This window comes from Rutidosis leptorrhynchoides, chromosome 8 (genome assembly GCF_046630445.1).
Source record: "Rutidosis leptorrhynchoides isolate AG116_Rl617_1_P2 chromosome 8, CSIRO_AGI_Rlap_v1, whole genome shotgun sequence".
In the NCBI taxonomy this organism is placed as follows: Eukaryota; Viridiplantae; Streptophyta; class Magnoliopsida; order Asterales; family Asteraceae; genus Rutidosis; species Rutidosis leptorrhynchoides.
Genome location: NC_092340.1, coordinates 59,961,805 through 59,981,270, shown reverse-complemented (window position 1 = coordinate 59,981,270; position 19,466 = coordinate 59,961,805). Strand labels below are relative to the sequence as shown.

The following is a 19,466-nucleotide window of genomic DNA, read 5'->3' as shown; positions in this document are numbered from 1 at the left end:
TGTGCTAGCGACGATTTGAAGTGCATCGCCTCAAACCCCAATTTGGCAACGGGTTACAACAATAAACCTTAATTTTTATATCAGATCTTCAATCGATGTGTGTATAAAATCAACTGAGAAGCTTCCGGGTAGACAAAAAAAAAGTGTGTATATTAATTTCTATATCAGATCTTCAATCGATGTGTGTATAAAATCAACTGAGAAGCTTCCGGGTAGACAAAAAAAAGTGTGTACAAAATAATTTGGATTGTGAACCTTAATTTTGAACGAACCCAATTGAAGGTTTTGATTTTGAATCGGATGTCTAAATTGGATGATAAATTCTCCGTTAAAAATTGAGGAGAATGAAACTGTTAACCCTAATTTAGCGTATGATTGAGGACACGCGTCAGCTTTAGGTAATTAGTTAATTTTTTAATTCAAAATTCTAAGAAAATAGTATTTTGTGACGATGAATATACAGCTGACACGTGGCGGATTTATACTTGTGATTTATGTAGATAATAAATTATGTAGATAAAAGATAATGTAGATAAAAGATAAAAGATAAAAGATAAAAGATGTATACCACAAAAGTTGATATATTTTATCCCGGACCAAAATGTTGGAGTTGCGATTTAATGGTTTTTTTTTTTTTTTTTTTTTTTGTAGTTGTGATTTAATTAATAATTTTGTTGTTGTAATTGTAATTTAATTACGTTCTTAGCTCGTGCGATGCACAATCTATATAAAATTATTTATTATTTATTTATTTATAATATTACTTGTAATTAACTCAAACAGTAGCGCTTGGTACACATTTAAATATGTAGACGACGTTTTTAGTGATTTTTGAATAAAGTGTTAATAATTTAATATTTCGTTTTTCTTGTAAATTACTTTTTATTTCCTCCGAACCTTCTAGCTTTTTAATTTAGTCCAACAAATCTTAAAACTTCGAAACATAATCTAGAAATCTATCTATCAATATTTATATTTATATATACATATACATTATATTATATATAGTGTTGGAAATATGTTCTCGGGTTGGCTAATAGTTTGACCGTGGTATATATATTCCGAAGGTTTGTCCATGACATTAAATAATATAAAGTCCATTTATCATATTCGGTCACACACAAAGGCCAATCGTTAATTGTTTGATATACCTTCTAATCGAAAATTAATTTATTAATCATTTGTTAACGATTTAATAAATTAAATAAGTTTTGAGATTAGTTTAATTTATTGGTTAATTCATTAACTAGTTTTTAATTAAATAATATGTAAGTTACAACTGGCTAATGTGTCATGCATGCATGGTATGCATGGATGCAAACTAGCTAATGTGTCATGCATGCATGGTATATAGAGATATGTGTAACTTGCATGCATGGAAGTCTCATCTTTTAAAAGGAAGAAGAGCATGCAATTTCAAAAAAAAAAAAAAAAAAAAAAAAGCTCTCCTACTCTTTCCTCTCTTCTTGATCACTAAAAATAACTAGTTCTATAAGGTGTGTTTTGGTGATTTTGAAAGTAAGAAGAAAAGATTCGTTAAAGTATAAGGTATAGATCGAACAAGGTTGGAACTTTGGGTGCCTACCGTTTAGAGGAACTCTTCTTAGTGTTCTCAACTCCGATCTTTAAAAGGCTACAAAAGTTGTAATCTAAACTTATCTTGTTCATTATATTTTGTTTGCTAAAATTTTTGTAAATGGGTCCTTGGAAGAGTGATTTTGTAATGTTTTGAATTTGCTTCCGCTCGCTTTCTGTTTGTATCATACTCTAACAGTGGTATCCGAGCCATCTTGTACAAGTTTTAGCAAACTTTTTCTTATGATATTTAGTTTTGATGGATGTGTTGTGCATAATTTTGGAGATGATTATGCATAACAAACATGCAAAACATATATCAAGATTTATGTTTTTGTGTTTCCTAAATGTTAATTTGAATCTTGGAGTTTGGCAAAATGTTAAAATGGGTTAACCTTTTCTTAAAAGTTTTTTTCAGCAAAGACAGTCTGCCTTTGGTGGACTGTTTCGAGGTTCAAAGCTCAGTATTTTCGCATGACAATTGCATTTGAAAGCTAAGAACTTAAATTTTCAAAAAAAAAAAATCGTCGAAAACAGATTAGAAATGAGTAAGATATGACCATTTAAAGTTCGATGTTGAATATGCCAAAATCATTCCAAAAAGCAGAAAAGTAACTTGCATATTGACTAAAAGAGATTCAAAGTTTGAGAAAATAAAGTACATAAATTCATTTCATGTTTTTCATGAAATAAGAAATGAAATTAGTTTATTATAGACTTTTGGATGCAAATCTCTAACATGTTTAATTCACTTAATATGTTTGTTTGGATGGTTTTGGGATGAAAACCATACTTACAAAACATGAAGTGGGTTTACATACATATGCTATGTAAACAAGTATTGATTATTATTATAAGTGCCATTAAGTGTTGTTTAAATTAATCCTTACCGAAACATGTTACATGAAAATGGACCGTTGGCACTCCATTTGTTATGTGTACGGTTGTTGTATGTATTCGGTAGTATGTGCCTCTATTAGACCCTTGTGTGATGTTTGGTTGTGTTGTTTAATTTATTATTTATTCGGGATGAATGTAATAATTTATTAAACGACTTGCATGTCGTATTCTATTTGTCATATTGTATTTGTAATAACATAGAAAATAGAATAGTTATTTTGTAAATGTATACAAAGAAAGTGCAACCAAGATTGGAATCATGAAAATGATGTTCACAAGGCGGCCATCCGAGCATATAATGGAGATGGCGGTTTTAGTGGGAGCTGATTCTCACACAAGGTTTATGTCCTTAGTTGACCTTGTTTTTTCGTGTGTTGGCTCACCGGAAGAACGCATAGGATTTGAGGCATACTACCGATATTGCGTGTTATGATTATTATTGTTTTATTATTTGTCTATGCCATGTTAGATAGAAAATTGTTTTAAAACAAAAAGAAAATAATCATATAAAACGGTTTGGTTAAAATTGGTTTAACAAACGCATCACGCAATTCTAAATTAGCAAATGTTTTAATATGGTATAAAACTACTTTTGCTAAAAGAAAACAAAAACCCGTTTTAAATGTAAACTTTACGCTATCCATGAGTAGTACACACATCCGAACCTTCTACCTGTTAGAGTTCGCGATACCCGAGAGTCTTGGGCCGGAATTTAATTGGGTGGTGGGAAAGGTGAGGTGATTTTCGCGATACCCGAGAGTCTTGGGCCGGATTCATGTGTATCTATCACGGACGCTTTACAATCTAAACTTGTGGTTTGTGCGCAAACCCACCACAAGAGAGGATTAGCGTAGAAGGGATTAAACATGCCAAGTGATATAATGGATTATCATTGAATCCCGCAGAAATCTAAGAGTTTCATAATGGATGAAATTGGTAATATAGTTGCCTACCTAAATAGCTTATGATTAGCGATCCGCGGCAAACCCGTCGTTAGCATAAGTAAAATATGGATCTTAGTCTTGTTAATTATAATTGTTTGGATATTCAACACTTGGGTAATTATTTTAACAAGGATTAAACATGTCAAACTAACTTATACAACTTACTTTAAAATGTGTCAGTTGTCTACAACAAACACAAATCCTACTCCGTCATCAATCACTAATTTCTGCCTTAAAGGGCTCCTCGAAAAGGACAAGCTTACGGGCTTCAACTATATGGACTGGCTTCGCAACCTAAGAATTGTTCTTAGGATGGAAGGAAAGATCAGGGCTGTTGAGGAACCCCTACCGGCGAAACCAGGAACGAGAGCTACTCAAGCGGCTAGGGACGAGTTTGAAAAACGGCGTTTCGAGTCAAATGAGGTAGCGTGCTTAATGTTGATGACCATGTCTCCGGAGCTCCAAAAGAGCATGGAGAGCTTAGGGTCGTATGACATGCTTAACCAAATGAAGGACATGTTCCAACAACAAGCAAAGGAGAAACTGTTTGACACCGTGAAAGCTCTCGTGTGTTGTAAAATGGCAACGGAAAGTAGCATTAGTGTCTATATACTACAAATGAAAGGGTACATAGACCAGCTGGAGCGCCTTGGTTTTCCCATAAGTCAGGAGCTTGCAACGGATTTTATCATGAACTCGCTGACTAGTGAATATGAAGGGTTCATCATGAACTACAATATGAACAATATGGAGAAAACAATCATGGAGCTCCATGGCATGTTGAAAACCGCTGAGACTAACCTGGCCAAAGCTAAACCCGAAACTTCCATCCTCTCCATTCGTGAAGGTGGGATCAAGAAGAAGAAAAGAAAAGCAAAGGGCAAAGGCAAGGGTGAGGGTAAAGTTGGCACGTCCAACTTCAAACCTAAACCTAAGGGCATTGCTAACTCTTCTACTTCAAAGATTCCGCAAAACAAGTTTCCTGAAGAAGCAACATACTTCCATTATGGGGATAAAGGAAATTGGAGGCGCAATTGTTCTAAGTACTTGAAGGAACTTAATGCACAACGGGCCAAGGGTGTCGTCGTACCTTCAGGTTTGTTCATGATTGAACTAAACAATACTTTTATTTCTAATTCTTGGGTATTGGACACAGGATGTGGCACTCACATTTGTACAAATGTGCAGGGACTCACAAGAAGTAAGAAGTTTAAGACCAGGGAGCTTAATCAAATCATGGGAACAAGAAAGTTACCTCTGTTGATATGATTGGAGAATATAAGCTCACTTTTGATTCAGGTCTATGTATTGTTTTATCTAATGTTTGCTACAGTGCCGAATGGCAAGAAACATTATTAATGATACGCGTACCTACGCGCATGGCGCTCGTGCGTATCACCTGCGGCGTGCACGTCCATAATATTGCCAGAGTATATGATTAGAAAGTGTGTACGCGGGTTTTGCTTAGCGCACATGAAAGCGATCGGATATGATTTTATCCATAATTAAACATGATCCTTTTCCAACTATAAACCAGTTATTTATGGTTGTTATCCGGTAGGATCTAGAACCTAATTATGAGGTAATCTAGGGTTAGGATTTTATTATAAATACAACCCTAACCACCTTCACTCGAGACAACATTTTCTGTATTACTCGAACTTGCGATTGCATCCAGAAAACACACTTACGGTAACAGGTATGTTCCATGAACATAAATCCTATGCAACCACCTTTAGTGGCCATTGTTGCGGCAACTACCATCAATGGTGGACGTAGCTTTGATCACCCTTTCGTAGATCATCAATAAGGGTTATCCACGATAAACCAGACCGGAGATCAAAGCTATAAACATTCTTAAACACTCCCTCTTGCAATCAACATCAATTTTGATATTTGAGCATAATGGCGCCAGAAAGAAGCGAATGGTTGAGGTTGGATGTAGACAAGCTGGTTCATGCGAACATTCTTAGAGAGGTTCGGTATCATACTTGGGTCGCGAATCCCATTTTGGTTAAAAAGGAGATGGCTCGTGGCGCATATGCATCGATTTTAAGGATATCAATAAGGCGTGCCCTAAGGACAATTATCCTTTGCCCGAGATTGACTGGAAAGTTGAATCTCTTTCCGGTTTTAGGTTCAAATGCTTTTTGGATGCGTATAAAGGGTATCACCAGATTCAGATGGCAGTGGGGGATGAAGACAAAACCGCATTTTCACACTGAACATGGTATTTATTGCTACACAAAAATGCCCTTCGGGTTGAAGAATGCGGGGGAAACATACCAAAGAGTAGTTGTGATGACCCGAAAAATTTCGACTAATTTAAACCAATTCTCTTTATGATTTAACATTATGTAAATATACATATATGTATGTATATATATATATATTATAAGATGTACAAGTAAAAACGACTTTCCTACAGTAAAACATTAATTGCTACAGTAAAAATGACTTTGCTACAGTAAAATACTATTTGCTACAGTAAAACCGTATTTTGCTACAGTACTACAGTGAAAACGACTTTGCTACAGTGATTTGCTACAGTAAACACTATTTGCTACAGTAAACACTATTTGCTACAGTAAAATACTATTTGCTACAGTAAAATACTATTTGATGTCGACGAACTAGCAAACAAAAACAGAAAAGGCGGCCATGCGATCGCATGGCAAAAACACTGAAAACTCATGCGATCGCATGAGCTACAGTAAATCGAAAAGTAATATAAATACGCAGTTTGTTCGACGAAGTTTTATATATTTCTCTTAATATTTATATTTATATTATAATTATAATTTTAAATTTAAGTTTAATAATAATAAGGTATATACGAGGGTGTTTTTAATTCGGGTTTCAAACCGCTTTAAGCTAAGGAAATATTAGGTATTATTCGGGGTATTGTTCTTGAATCCAAGGCCAACGATACAGTCATCTACCATCATTACGTCTACGCAATTTGCCTACAATATTGAATCGCAATATTGAACTGTGAGTTTATAGTCTCCCTTTTTAAATGCTTTAAATATTTTTGGGCTGAGAATACATGCAATTTATTTTAAACGCAATAAGACACAAGTACATACAAAATTCTACACTGAGTTAAACCGAAAATCCCTTAGCTTTGGTAACTAGTAGCTGCCAGTACATAGGATATGGACTGGTGGGCGCGAATAATTGTATATGGATCCATAGGGCTTGACATCCCCGTCCGAGCTAGAGCGCTAGCCTTTTAACGGACGTATATTATTTGAGTTTAAGACACGTTGGTTTGCGCGTATTAAAACGAATGGGGTAATTATCACTATAGCGTTAAGTTTAGTTACCAGGGTGCTCTGTTACGTAGAATCTATTGATAAACTTTTGATGAAATCTTGTGGTCTATCTTTATATATGTTTATGACTCGAGCAATTAAACCTATAACTCACCAACATTCGTGTTGACTTTTTAGCATGTTTTATTCTCAGGTCCTTAGAATGCTTCCGCTGTGATGTGCTTGTTGCCTGCATGGAGTCTCTCATGCTTTGTACAAAGTTTATTGCATTCAAAATAAAACTGCGTTGTGTAATAAATAATTGGACTGTGATGTCAACCTGTAAATTAAAGACTTATGTATTTTGGGGTTTTGCTTATACCTAAGCACTCGCCCACATGTTTATAACTTTCTATGTTTAGAAAGTCACTTATTTTAATGAATGCAATATTTTATCAAAACGTATCATATAGAGGTCAAAACCTCACTGTGGAATCAATGATTAACGTGCCGCGTCAATAGCGATTTTGACGGGTCGTTACAGTTGGTATCCGAGCTTGAGGTCATAGGGAACCAGAAATTACATTAGTGTGTTTAACTGGTAATTGTTAGGATGCATTAGTGAGTCTGGACTATGACCATATTTGTTTTTACTGATTTTTGCTTATCATTTGGTCAAAAACATTATATGTAATATATTTATATGCTAACGTAATTGTTGTTTCAATTATGTGATAGATGACTTCTTCTAATCTGATAGTGTTCCAAATGAACATATATTTAGTAGCAATATCGTTCCAATATGTAAAGTTTTTAAATGTAATTTCCTTATTTTTAGTTGTAATAGTTAAATAAATAAGTGCGAAGACGAAAGACGCAAATCGCTCGAAAATGAAGATTTAAAGACAAAAACGAAGATTTGAAAGGCCAAAACGTCCAAAAAGCTCAAATGTACAAGATACAATTCAAAAGGTTCAATTTATTGATGAAGAACGTCTAAAAATGACAAGAGTACAAGTTACAAAACGCAAAGTACAAGATATAAAATTGTACGAAAGGACGTTCGAAAATCCGGAACCGGGGCATGAACCAACTTTCAGCGCTCGACGCAACGGTGTAAAAATTACGAGTCAACTATGCACAAGAATAAAATATAATATTTAAATAATTCATAATAAGAATAATATTAAATAATAAAAAGTTGTTAATTGAGCATAGTTCAGGGGTCGTAAATGAAAATTCAATTTTAAATTTGCCTATAAAAGGGATATATGTAACGATGAATTGGGAGAGACTTTCTCGATCATTTTTTCGATCATTTTCTTACTTTTCTATATCAAATATCAATATCTATATTTATAATTCTCTATCATAATGTTAATGTAATAAGATATAACAATAATCTTAATTTTAAGTTTAAATTATGATAATAATAAGATTTATGATAGAGATCGTTTGAGTGTGTAAGTCGAAATTCTGTCCGTGTAACGCTACGCTATTTTTAATCATTGTAAGTTATGTTCAACCTTTTTACATTAATGTCTCGTAGCTAAGTTATTATTATGCTTATTTAAAACGAAGTAATCATGATGTTGGGCTAATTACTAAAATTGGGTAATTGGGCTTTGTACCATAATTAAGGTTTGGGCAAAAGACCGACACTTGTGGAAATTGAACTATTGACTATTAATAGATGGGGGGTATTGTCTAATTGAGTGACAACTCATTGGAGTCTGTCGAACCTATCTTCAAATTAATTAACCTAATAATTAATAATGATTATGGTTGTCCTATTTAGTGATGTTCATATGGAATCTGTTATAATCATTTAATTAATCAATTGGGTTGGGTAATTGATTATTCATTCTGATCAAGTGGATGAATTAATATTCATAAACTAATTAAAACAGGGGTGGATTACATACAGTGATAACTGGTGTAATTGTTGACAGAAGTGATAACTGCGTCACAGTTTAAATCCTTAATCAGTTGGAATATTTGACTTCGGGTATAAGGGTAATTTGACGAGGATACTCGCACTTTATATTTATGACCGATGGACTATTATGGACAAAAACCAGATAGATGTATCAAATAAACCAGGACAAAGGACAATTAACCCATGGTAATAAATTAAAATCAACACGTCAAACATCATGATTACGGAAGTTTAAATAAGCATAATTCTTTTATTATATTTCTCATCGTATCTTTATTTACTGTCATTTTATTACTCGCAATTTTATTTTCTGTCATTTTATTTATCGCAATTTATTTTACGCACTTTAATTTTTGTCATTTATTTTTACGCTTAAAATCGACAAACCGGTCATTAAACGGTAAAACCCCCATTTTATAATAATACTACTACTTATTTATATATATATTTTTACAAATAAACTTAATAATATAGCGTTAACTTCACCAGCTCCCTGTGGAACGAACCGGACTTACTAAAAACTACACTACTCTACGATTAGGTACACTGCCTATAGTGTTGTAGCAAGGTTTAGGTATATCCCATCCGTAAATTAATAAAACTTGTGTCATATTTTGTAGTATTTTGTATTAAAAATAATACTATTTCGTACCCTCACGCTACATCATCAAGTTTTTGGTTATAGGGACGCCCAATTGTAAATCTTTATATTAACATTAACAAACTTTCATTTAGTTAAACAAAATACTACAAAATAGTATTATTTTTAATTTAGTTAAACAAAAAACTTGATGATGTAGCGTGAGGGTACGAAATAGTATTATTTTTAATACAAAATACTACAAAATATGACAAATAGTATTATTAATTTACGGATGGGATATACCTAAACCTTGCTACAACACTATAGGCAGTGTACCTAATCGTAGAGTAGTGTAGTTTTTAGTAAGTCCGGTTCGTTCCACAGGGAGCTGGTGAAGTTAACGCTATATTATTAAGTTTATTTGTAAAAATATATATATAAATAAGTAGTAGTATTATTATAAAATGGGGGTTTTACCGTTTAATGACCGGTTTGTCGATTTTAAGCGTAAAAATAAATGACAAAAATTAAAGTGCGTAAAATAAATTGCGATAAATAAAATGACAGAAAATAAAATTGCGAGTAATAAAATGACAGTAAATAAAGATACGATGAGAAATATAATAAAAGAATTATGCTTATTTAAACTTCCGTAATCATGATGTTTGACGTGTTGATTTTAATTTATTACCATGGGTTAATTGTCCTTTGTCCTGGTTTATTTGATACATCTATCTGATTTTTGTCCATAATAGTCCATCGGTCATAAATATAAAGTGCGAGTATCCTCGTCAAATTACCCTTATACCCGAAGTCAAATATTCCAACTGATTAAGGATTTAAACTGTGACGCAGTTATCACTTCTGTCAACAATTACACCAGTTATCACTGTATGTAATCCACCCCTGTTTTAATTAGTTTATGAATATTAATTCATCCACTTGATCAGAATGAATAATCAATTACCCAACCCAATTGATTAATTAAATGATTATAACAGATTCCATATGAACATCACTAAATAGGACAACCATAATCATTATTAATTATTAGGTTAATTAATTTGAAGATAGGTTCGACAGACTCCAATGAGTTGTCACTCAATTAGACAATACCCCCCATCTATTAATAGTCAATAGTTCAATTTCCACAAGTGTCGGTCTTTTGCCCAAACCTTAATTATGGTACAAAGCCCAATTACCCAATTTTAGTAATTAGTCCAACATCATGATTACTTCGTTTTAAATAAGCATAATAATAACTTAGCTACGAGACATTAATGTAAAAAGGTTGAACATAACTTACAATGATTAAAAATAGCGTAGCGTTACACGGACAGAATTTCGACTTACACACTCAAACGATCTCTATCATAAATCTTATTATTATCATAATTTAAACTTAAAATTAAGATTATTGTTATATCTTATTACATTAACATTATGATAGAGAATTATAAATATAGATATTGATATTTGATATAGAAAAGTAAGAAAATGATCGAAAAAATGATCGAGAAAGTCTCTCCCAATTCATCGTTACATATATCCCTTTTATAGGCAAATTTAAAATTGAATTTTCATTTACGACCCCTGAACTATGCTCAATTAACAACTTTTTATTATTTAATATTATTCTTATTATGAATTATTTAAATATTATATTTTATTCTTGTGCATAGTTGACTCGTAATTTTTACACCGTTGCGTCGAGCGCTGAAAGTTGGTTCATGCCCCGGTTCCGGATTTTCGAACGTCCTTTCGTACAATTTTATATCTTGTACTTTGCGTTTTGTAACTTGTACTCTTGTCATTTTTAGACGTTCTTCATCAATAAATTGAACCTTTTGAATTGTATCTTGTACATTTGAGCTTTTTGGACGTTTTGGCCTTTCAAATCTTCGTTTTTGTCTTTAAATCTTCATTTTCGAGCGATTTGCGTCTTTCGTCTTCGCACTTATTTATTTAACTATTACAACTAAAAATAAGGAAATTACATTTAAAAACTTTACATATTGGAACGATATTGCTACTAAATATATGTTCATTTGGAACACTATCAAATATCCCCACACTTGAGCGTTGCTTGTCCTCAAGCAATACAGAACTTGAAATAAAAACATACATGAATCACTTTTTTATTCATCACATTTTGTACATCAGTGATTTTGATATAGCGGTATAAACAATGACAGTAATGATGGTTAAAGGTGGGTGTGTCATCCACAGTTGCCTTGGGTTTAGGTCAACGACACTTGCAATCAAATAGCCGATTTACTTTCGGTTTCCAAAGCAAAGTGCACATTTGAAAGGCGGTTTACAGTCCCACATGACTATAAAAATTTAGATCCTTTAGGAAATAGGATCTTTATGAAAACATTTGATCTTTTGAAAATTCAATCTAGCTTTTACCCTAGATAAGTTTTCTGATTTGATCCACCATTGGTGTTGCAAAATATATTTGTGGATCAATATTTTGGCTAAAAACATTTAGGTTCGTGTAATCCACTGCTATCCCGGTATCGGAAAGCACACATCCAGTTTACTTGTTCCGTATATTACCTTTCGGCAAACTACCGTCCGGTTGTAAAGGAAAGCGATGAATAAGAAACTGTTAAGGCAATGTCTAATGACATGCTTTTGGTTATGGTCTTTTAACGTGTCGGATGCTAGAACTATCCTTGGTAGGAGCGATAGTAAAGATCATCCTATGATTTTTCGGTCTGGCACAAGGTCCTGTCTCCGACCATGCTATGCAACCACCGTTCTTACAGTTGACACCCGATTTGGTTCAGGTGACCTAATGAATTCCAGGTGAATTCCTAGGATTTTACGTTCAATGGTAATGAACGCATTGAAAATGGATTTTCAGAAAACAAATCGGTTTGCAATTTTGATCAAAATATTTTCTCGTTCAAGCTCGAGTTTAGATATCATTGAATTCCATGAGTTTGAATTCTCAATCTTTAAGGTCAATCTCTAGGATTGAGTAATATCAGTCTTAAAAGCTGATTTTTAATCTTTAAGGAGATTATCCTTTCTGGGGATCTGATTCATTAGTCTTATCAAGCTAATTTGCACGGTGCCCCCCCATTGTACGAGATAAATCCTTCTCATGGTTAGGATAAATCTGACCACATGGCGACCCTGTTTGATGCTGAGGTCCGTGGATTTCCTGCTGATTTTAGAGATGACTTTTCTAGGTTTTTCGTCAACCTACAGCTGGTCTGGACGACAACTTCATGACCTAAATCAAGAAGCGCGTGTCTTTTTCGGAAGACTTTACTTCCTTCAAATGATGGAATTGATTCATCGTGTAGATCCATCTTTCTTACAGTAAATCGGGTAAAACTGATTAAAATCGTCCAAAGCAAAAGTACCTGCAATAATCTTGTACAAAAATATGTGATATATGTTTTAAATTGAATAACTTGGTACATTCTTCCCACACTTAGTTTCTTTCTTTGCCTTTTTATTTTCTTCTATTTCATTTTAAATGAATTCAAGCGTTTTAGGGTGTTTCTCAATTTATGTCCATTTCGAGGTAACGATAATTTCGGTATTATCACCTAGTTTTCATCGTTCATAAATATGTATAAACATGATTTTAAATTCATTTAGTTGAAAATTTTTCAAATTTTCACAAAATTTGGCAAATAAACTAAGTGCAAACCCGAGAGAATTTATATTTGATAGTGTTCCAAATGAACATATATTTAGTAGCAATATCGTTCCAATATGTAAAGTTTTTAAATGTAATTTCCTTATTTTTAGTTGTAATAGTTAAATAAATAAGTGCGAAGACGAAAGACGCAAATCGCTCGAAAATGAAGATTTAAAGACAAAAACGAAGATTTGAAAGGCCAAAACGTCCAAAAAGCTCAAATGTACAAGATACAATTCAAAAGGTTCAATTTATTGATGAAGAACGTCTAAAAATGACAAGAGTACAAGTTACAAAACGCAAAGTACAAGATATAAAATTGTACGAAAGGACGTTCGAAAATCCGGAACCGGGGCATGAACCAACTTTCAGCGCTCGACGCAACGGTGTAAAAATTACGAGTCAACTATGCACAAGAATAAAATATAATATTTAAATAATTCATAATAAGAATAATATTAAATAATAAAAAGTTGTTAATTGAGCATAGTTCAGGGGTCGTAAATGAAAATTCAATTTTAAATTTGCCTATAAAAGGGATATATGTAACGATGAATTGGGAGAGACTTTCTCGATCATTTTTTCGATCATTTTCTTACTTTTCTATATCAAATATCAATATCTATATTTATAATTCTCTATCATAATGTTAATGTAATAAGATATAACAATAATCTTAATTTTAAGTTTAAATTATGATAATAATAAGATTTATGATAGAGATCGTTTGAGTGTGTAAGTCGAAATTCTGTCCGTGTAACGCTACGCTATTTTTAATCATTGTAAGTTATGTTCAACCTTTTTACATTAATGTCTCGTAGCTAAGTTATTATTATGCTTATTTAAAACGAAGTAATCATGATGTTGGGCTAATTACTAAAATTGGGTAATTGGGCTTTGTACCATAATTAAGGTTTGGGCAAAAGACCGACACTTGTGGAAATTGAACTATTGACTATTAATAGATGGGGGGTATTGTCTAATTGAGTGACAACTCATTGGAGTCTGTCGAACCTATCTTCAAATTAATTAACCTAATAATTAATAATGATTATGGTTGTCCTATTTAGTGATGTTCATATGGAATCTGTTATAATCATTTAATTAATCAATTGGGTTGGGTAATTGATTATTCATTCTGATCAAGTGGATGAATTAATATTCATAAACTAATTAAAACAGGGGTGGATTACATACAGTGATAACTGGTGTAATTGTTGACAGAAGTGATAACTGCGTCACAGTTTAAATCCTTAATCAGTTGGAATATTTGACTTCGGGTATAAGGGTAATTTGACGAGGATACTCGCACTTTATATTTATGACCGATGGACTATTATGGACAAAAACCAGATAGATGTATCAAATAAACCAGGACAAAGGACAATTAACCCATGGTAATAAATTAAAATCAACACGTCAAACATCATGATTACGGAAGTTTAAATAAGCATAATTCTTTTATTATATTTCTCATCGTATCTTTATTTACTGTCATTTTATTACTCGCAATTTTATTTTCTGTCATTTTATTTATCGCAATTTATTTTACGCACTTTAATTTTTGTCATTTATTTTTACGCTTAAAATCGACAAACCGGTCATTAAACGGTAAAACCCCCATTTTATAATAATACTACTACTTATTTATATATATATTTTTACAAATAAACTTAATAATATAGCGTTAACTTCACCAGCTCCCTGTGGAACGAACCGGACTTACTAAAAACTACACTACTCTACGATTAGGTACACTGCCTATAGTGTTGTAGCAAGGTTTAGGTATATCCCATCCGTAAATTAATAAAACTTGTGTCATATTTTGTAGTATTTTGTATTAAAAATAATACTATTTCGTACCCTCACGCTACATCATCAAGTTTTTTGTTTAACTAAATGAAAGTTTGTTAACGGGGTTCTTTGTTATCATGTCATCATTAGGTTTTACTTCATTTTCCCCACACTTAGGCGTTTTATTATTGCTAAGCACTACCGTTGGAGTTGGTAAAACAACATGGTTATTACCAATCGTTTTTACTGGTTCAACGGTTTTAGTTGGTGGAGATTTAGACTTTCGAATCATAAAGGTGATTGATTTGCTACAGTAAACACTATTTGCTACAGTAAAACACTATTTGCTACAGTAAACACTATTTGCTACAGTAAACACTATTAGGCGGCCATGCGATCGCATGGCAAAAACACTGAAAACTCATGCGATCGCATGAGCTACAGTAAATCGAAAAGTAATATAAATACGCAGTTTGTTCGACGAAGTTTTATATATTTCTCTTAATATTTATATTTATATTATAATTATAATTTTAAATTTAAGTTTAATAATAATAAGGTATATACGAGGGTGTTTTTAATTCGGGTTTCAAACCGCTTTAAGCTAAGGAAATATTAGGTATTATTCGGGGTATTGTTCTTGAATCCAAGGCCAACGATACAGTCATCTACCATCATTACGTCTACGCAATTTGCCTACAATATTGAATCGCAATATTGAACTGTGAGTTTATAGTCTCCCTTTTTAAATGCTTTAAATATTTTTGGGCTGAGAATACATGCAATTTATTTTAAACGCAATAAGACACAAGTACATACAAAATTCTACACTGAGTTAAACCGAAAATCCCTTAGCTTTGGTAACTAGTAGCTGCCAGTACATAGGATATGGACTGGTGGGCGCGAATAATTGTATATGGATCCATAGGGCTTGACATCCCCGTCCGAGCTAGAGCGCTAGCCTTTTAACGGACGTATATTATTTGAGTTTAAGACACGTTGGTTTGCGCGTATTAAAACGAATGGGGTAATTATCACTATAGCGTTAAGTTTAGTTACCAGGGTGCTCTGTTACGTAGAATCTATTGATAAACTTTTGATGAAATCTTGTGGTCTATCTTTATATATGTTTATGACTCGAGCAATTAAACCTATAACTCACCAACATTCGTGTTGACTTTTTAGCATGTTTTATTCTCAGGTCCTTAGAATGCTTCCGCTGTGATGTGCTTGTTGCCTGCATGGAGTCTCTCATGCTTTGTACAAAGTTTATTGCATTCAAAATAAAACTGCGTTGTGTAATAAATAATTGGACTGTGATGTCAACCTGTAAATTAAAGACTTATGTATTTTGGGGTTTTGCTTATACCTAAGCACTCGCCCACATGTTTATAACTTTCTATGTTTAGAAAGTCACTTATTTTAATGAATGCAATATTTTATCAAAACGTATCATATAGAGGTCAAAACCTCACTGTGGAATCAATGATTAACGTGCCGCGTCAATAGCGATTTTGACGGGTCGTTACAGTAGTTGATTTGGAATTCTAAGATCAAATCGGCAGAAATTGTGAGGCTTACGTAGATGACTTAGTCATCAAAAGCAATACAGAGGTGCAACTATTGGCTGATATCCCAGAAACATTCAACTCTCTACGAAAAATTAACATGAAGCTTAATCCTACAAAGTGCAGTTTTGGGGAGGAAGAGGGCAAGTTTTGGGGCATATAGTGACGTCAATAGGAATCAAGGCTAATCCTAAGAAGATCGAGGTCGTAGAACGCATGAGCTCCCCAAAATCAAGGAAAGAAGTGCAAAGTTTGACAGGCAAGTTGGCTACGCTAACTAGATTCCTATCAAAAGCTGCGGAGCGGTCACTACCTTTTTTCCAGACCCTTAAGAATTCATTGTAAAAGTCAGACTTCGGGTGGACTGAAGAGGCTGAAAAAGCTTTTGTTGAGATGAAGTCACTCCTAAGGGAGCTGCCTACTTTGACTGCGCCAATAGCGGGCGAGACATTGATGCTGTATCTTGTGACTTCAAAGGAAGCAATCAGTTCCGTTCTTATCGTAGATGGGGGGCATATATGTCTCATATTGAGACTTGGAATAGGTATTGAATTTAATACTTACTATGTGTTTCCCACTATTTTGGCGCAGGTGCAAATGCATGTGTATTTTGTCAGCAAAGCACTTAGCGGTAGTGAAGTTAACTACCCACCTATTGAAAAGCTCGTGTATGCACTATTACATACAGCTCTTCGGCATCGCAGGTACTTTCAGGCGCATCTAATAGTGGTGTTAACTAATCAACCGATAAGACAGGTATAAGTCGCGACACGCTTATCCCAATCTCTTTTACACAATCTTATAAAACGCCAAATACGCGCTTGAACTAATTGTGATACGCTGATAACATGTGATGACATGTATTATACAAGCCTGAGGTTTTGGGTTGATCGGCCAAATGGGCTATTGAATTGGGAGAGCATGAAATCAATTACTCCCCGCGTACGGCGATAAAAGGCCAGATACTTGTAGATTATTTAGCTGAAACAACGGGAGAAGCAGAAGCACTCGCAGAACGTACTACAATTGGTTGTGATGAGAATCAGGTCTGGGAACTGCATAGAGATGGAGCTTGTGGGCCCGAAGGTGCTGGCGCTAGACTGGTTCTCACAAGCCCCGGCGGAGAGGAGCATACTTACGCACTCTGCTTCATGTTTGCGGCTACCAATAATGAGTCTGAATATGAAGCGTTACTGTCTGGGATGCGCATAGCGCAACAACTCAGAATAATGCACTTGGACGCGTATATTGACTCACAGTTAGTCGCAAACCAGGTCAATGGATCGTTTGGAGTGCATGAAGCCTCTATGAAGCAGTACATGGAACTGGTGCATGAATTAGCAAATGAGTTTTATGTTTTTAGATTGATGCAGGTACCAAGGGGGCAAAACAAGAAAGCAGGCGCACTGAGAAAATTGGCTACTATGGCTTTCAATCATCTGCGCAAAAACGTGTGGGTTGAAGTGTTAACAGGAAAAATCTATTGATGAGAAATCAACTGTTGCGCCCATCGAAGAGGAAAGCCCAAATTGGATGACACCATTGGTGAAATTCCTAACTGAGGGCGAACTCCCGGCAGACGAAAAAGAAGCGCGAAAGGTCCGCATGAAAGCTCCCATGTATGCGTTAATCGAGGGTGTTTTATACAGGAAATTTTATTTAGGCCCAAGCTTGTTGTGCATTGGACCTAATCAAGCTAAAGCGGTGCTTCGAGAAGTTCACGAAGGCTCTTGTGCTTTACACTCTGGGTACAGAACGATTGCTGCAAAGGTGATGCGTATAGGGTATTGATAGTGCACCAAATGAACATATATTTAGTATCAATATCCTTCCAATATGTAAAGTTTTTAATTGTAATTATTCTATTTTTAAGTTGTAATCGTTTAAATAAATAAGTGCGAAGACAAAATGCGAAAACGAATATTTGAAGACGCAAACGTCCAAAAAGCTCAAATGTACAAGATACAATCCAAGCGGTTCAAATTATTGATGAGAAACGTCTAAAAATGACAAGAGTACAAGTTGCGGAACGCAAAGTACAAGATATTAAATTATACGAAAGGACGTACGAAAATCCGGAACCGGGACCAGAGTCAACTATCAACGCCCGACGCAACGGACCAAAAATTACAAGTCTACTATGCACAAGAATATAATATAATATATATATAATTATATAAATTATATATATATTATATATATTTATATATTATGTCGACAAAGAAGAAAACAAGCAAATGTGGCTGGATCCAGCTGGCCATGCGATCGCATGGCCTGGAAGCACAAATCTCATGCGATCGCATGGCCTACTTTTTCTGGCCACATTCCTATAAATTGCAAGTTTGGGCAACGGATTTAGACACAAAAAAATATATATTACTCCCTCTATTTAGTGTGTGTGTGTATATATATATATATATATATATATATATATATATATATATATATATATATATATATATATATATATATAATATAGGTTAGTTTTATATTAGATTAGTTTTGGGTTATGCAAAGGTTATTTTACGGGTTTTAAAGTCGGAGCTCTGTCCGTGTAACACTACGCGATAAATAATCAATGTAAGCTATGTTCTCCTTTTTAAATTAATGTCTCGTACTTAAGTTATTATTATGCTTATTTAAGACGAAGTAATCATGATGTTGGGCTACAAATATTAAAATTGGGTAATTGGGCTTTGTACCATAATTGGGGTTTGGACAAAAGAACGACACTTGTGAAAATTAGACTATGGGCTATTAATGGGCTTTATATTTGTTTAACTAAATGATAGTTTGTTAATTTTAATATAAAGATTTACAATTGGACGTACCTATAAATAACCATATACACTCGATCGGACACGATGGGTGGGGTATTTATATGCACGAATAATCGTCCATTTAACCGGACACGGGAATGGATTAATAGCCACTAGAATTATTAAAACAGGGGTGAAATTATGTACAAGGACACTTGGCATAATTGATAACAAAGTATTAAAACCTTGGGTTACACTCAGTCGACATCCTGGTGTAATTATTAAACAAAGTATTAAAATCTTGTTACAGTTTAAGTCCCCAATTAGTTGGAATATTTAAACTTCGGGTATAAGGATAATTTGACGAGGACACTCGCACTTTATATTTATGACTGATGGACTGTTATGGACAAAAACCAGACGGACATATTAAATAATCCAGGACAAAGGACAATTAACCCATGGGCATAAAACTAAAATCAA

At 33.8% G+C, this 19,466-nt stretch overlaps 1 protein-coding gene across 1 annotated transcript; it reads left to right on the top strand.

Annotated features, from left to right (window-relative positions):
• The first annotated feature begins 5,324 nt into the window (after nt 1-5,324).
• LOC139863449 (uncharacterized) lies at nt 5,325-18,015 on the top strand. Its single transcript, XM_071852085.1, has 6 exons — nt 5,325-5,649; nt 16,346-16,483; nt 16,577-16,725; nt 16,816-16,980; nt 17,187-17,597; nt 17,698-18,015. The coding sequence occupies exons 1-6, from the start codon at nt 5,325-5,327 to the stop codon at nt 18,013-18,015; spliced, it is 1,506 nt and encodes a 501-aa protein (XP_071708186.1).
• The last annotated feature ends 1,451 nt before the right edge of the window (nt 18,016-19,466 follow it).

Bases quoted from the DNA above. Each gene is read 5' to 3' on its own strand.
- LOC139863449 (XM_071852085.1), top strand. From the start codon at position 5,325: ATGGCGCCAGAAAGAAGCGAATGGTTGAGGTTGGATGTAGACAAGCTG. The intron at 16,981-17,186 runs GTATAAGTCGCG...ATAAAAGGCCAG, and splicing joins CTAATCAACCGATAAGACAG to ATACTTGTAGATTATTTAGC. The intron at 17,598-17,697 runs GTACCAAGGGGG...AAGTGTTAACAG, and splicing joins ATGTTTTTAGATTGATGCAG to GAAAAATCTATTGATGAGAA.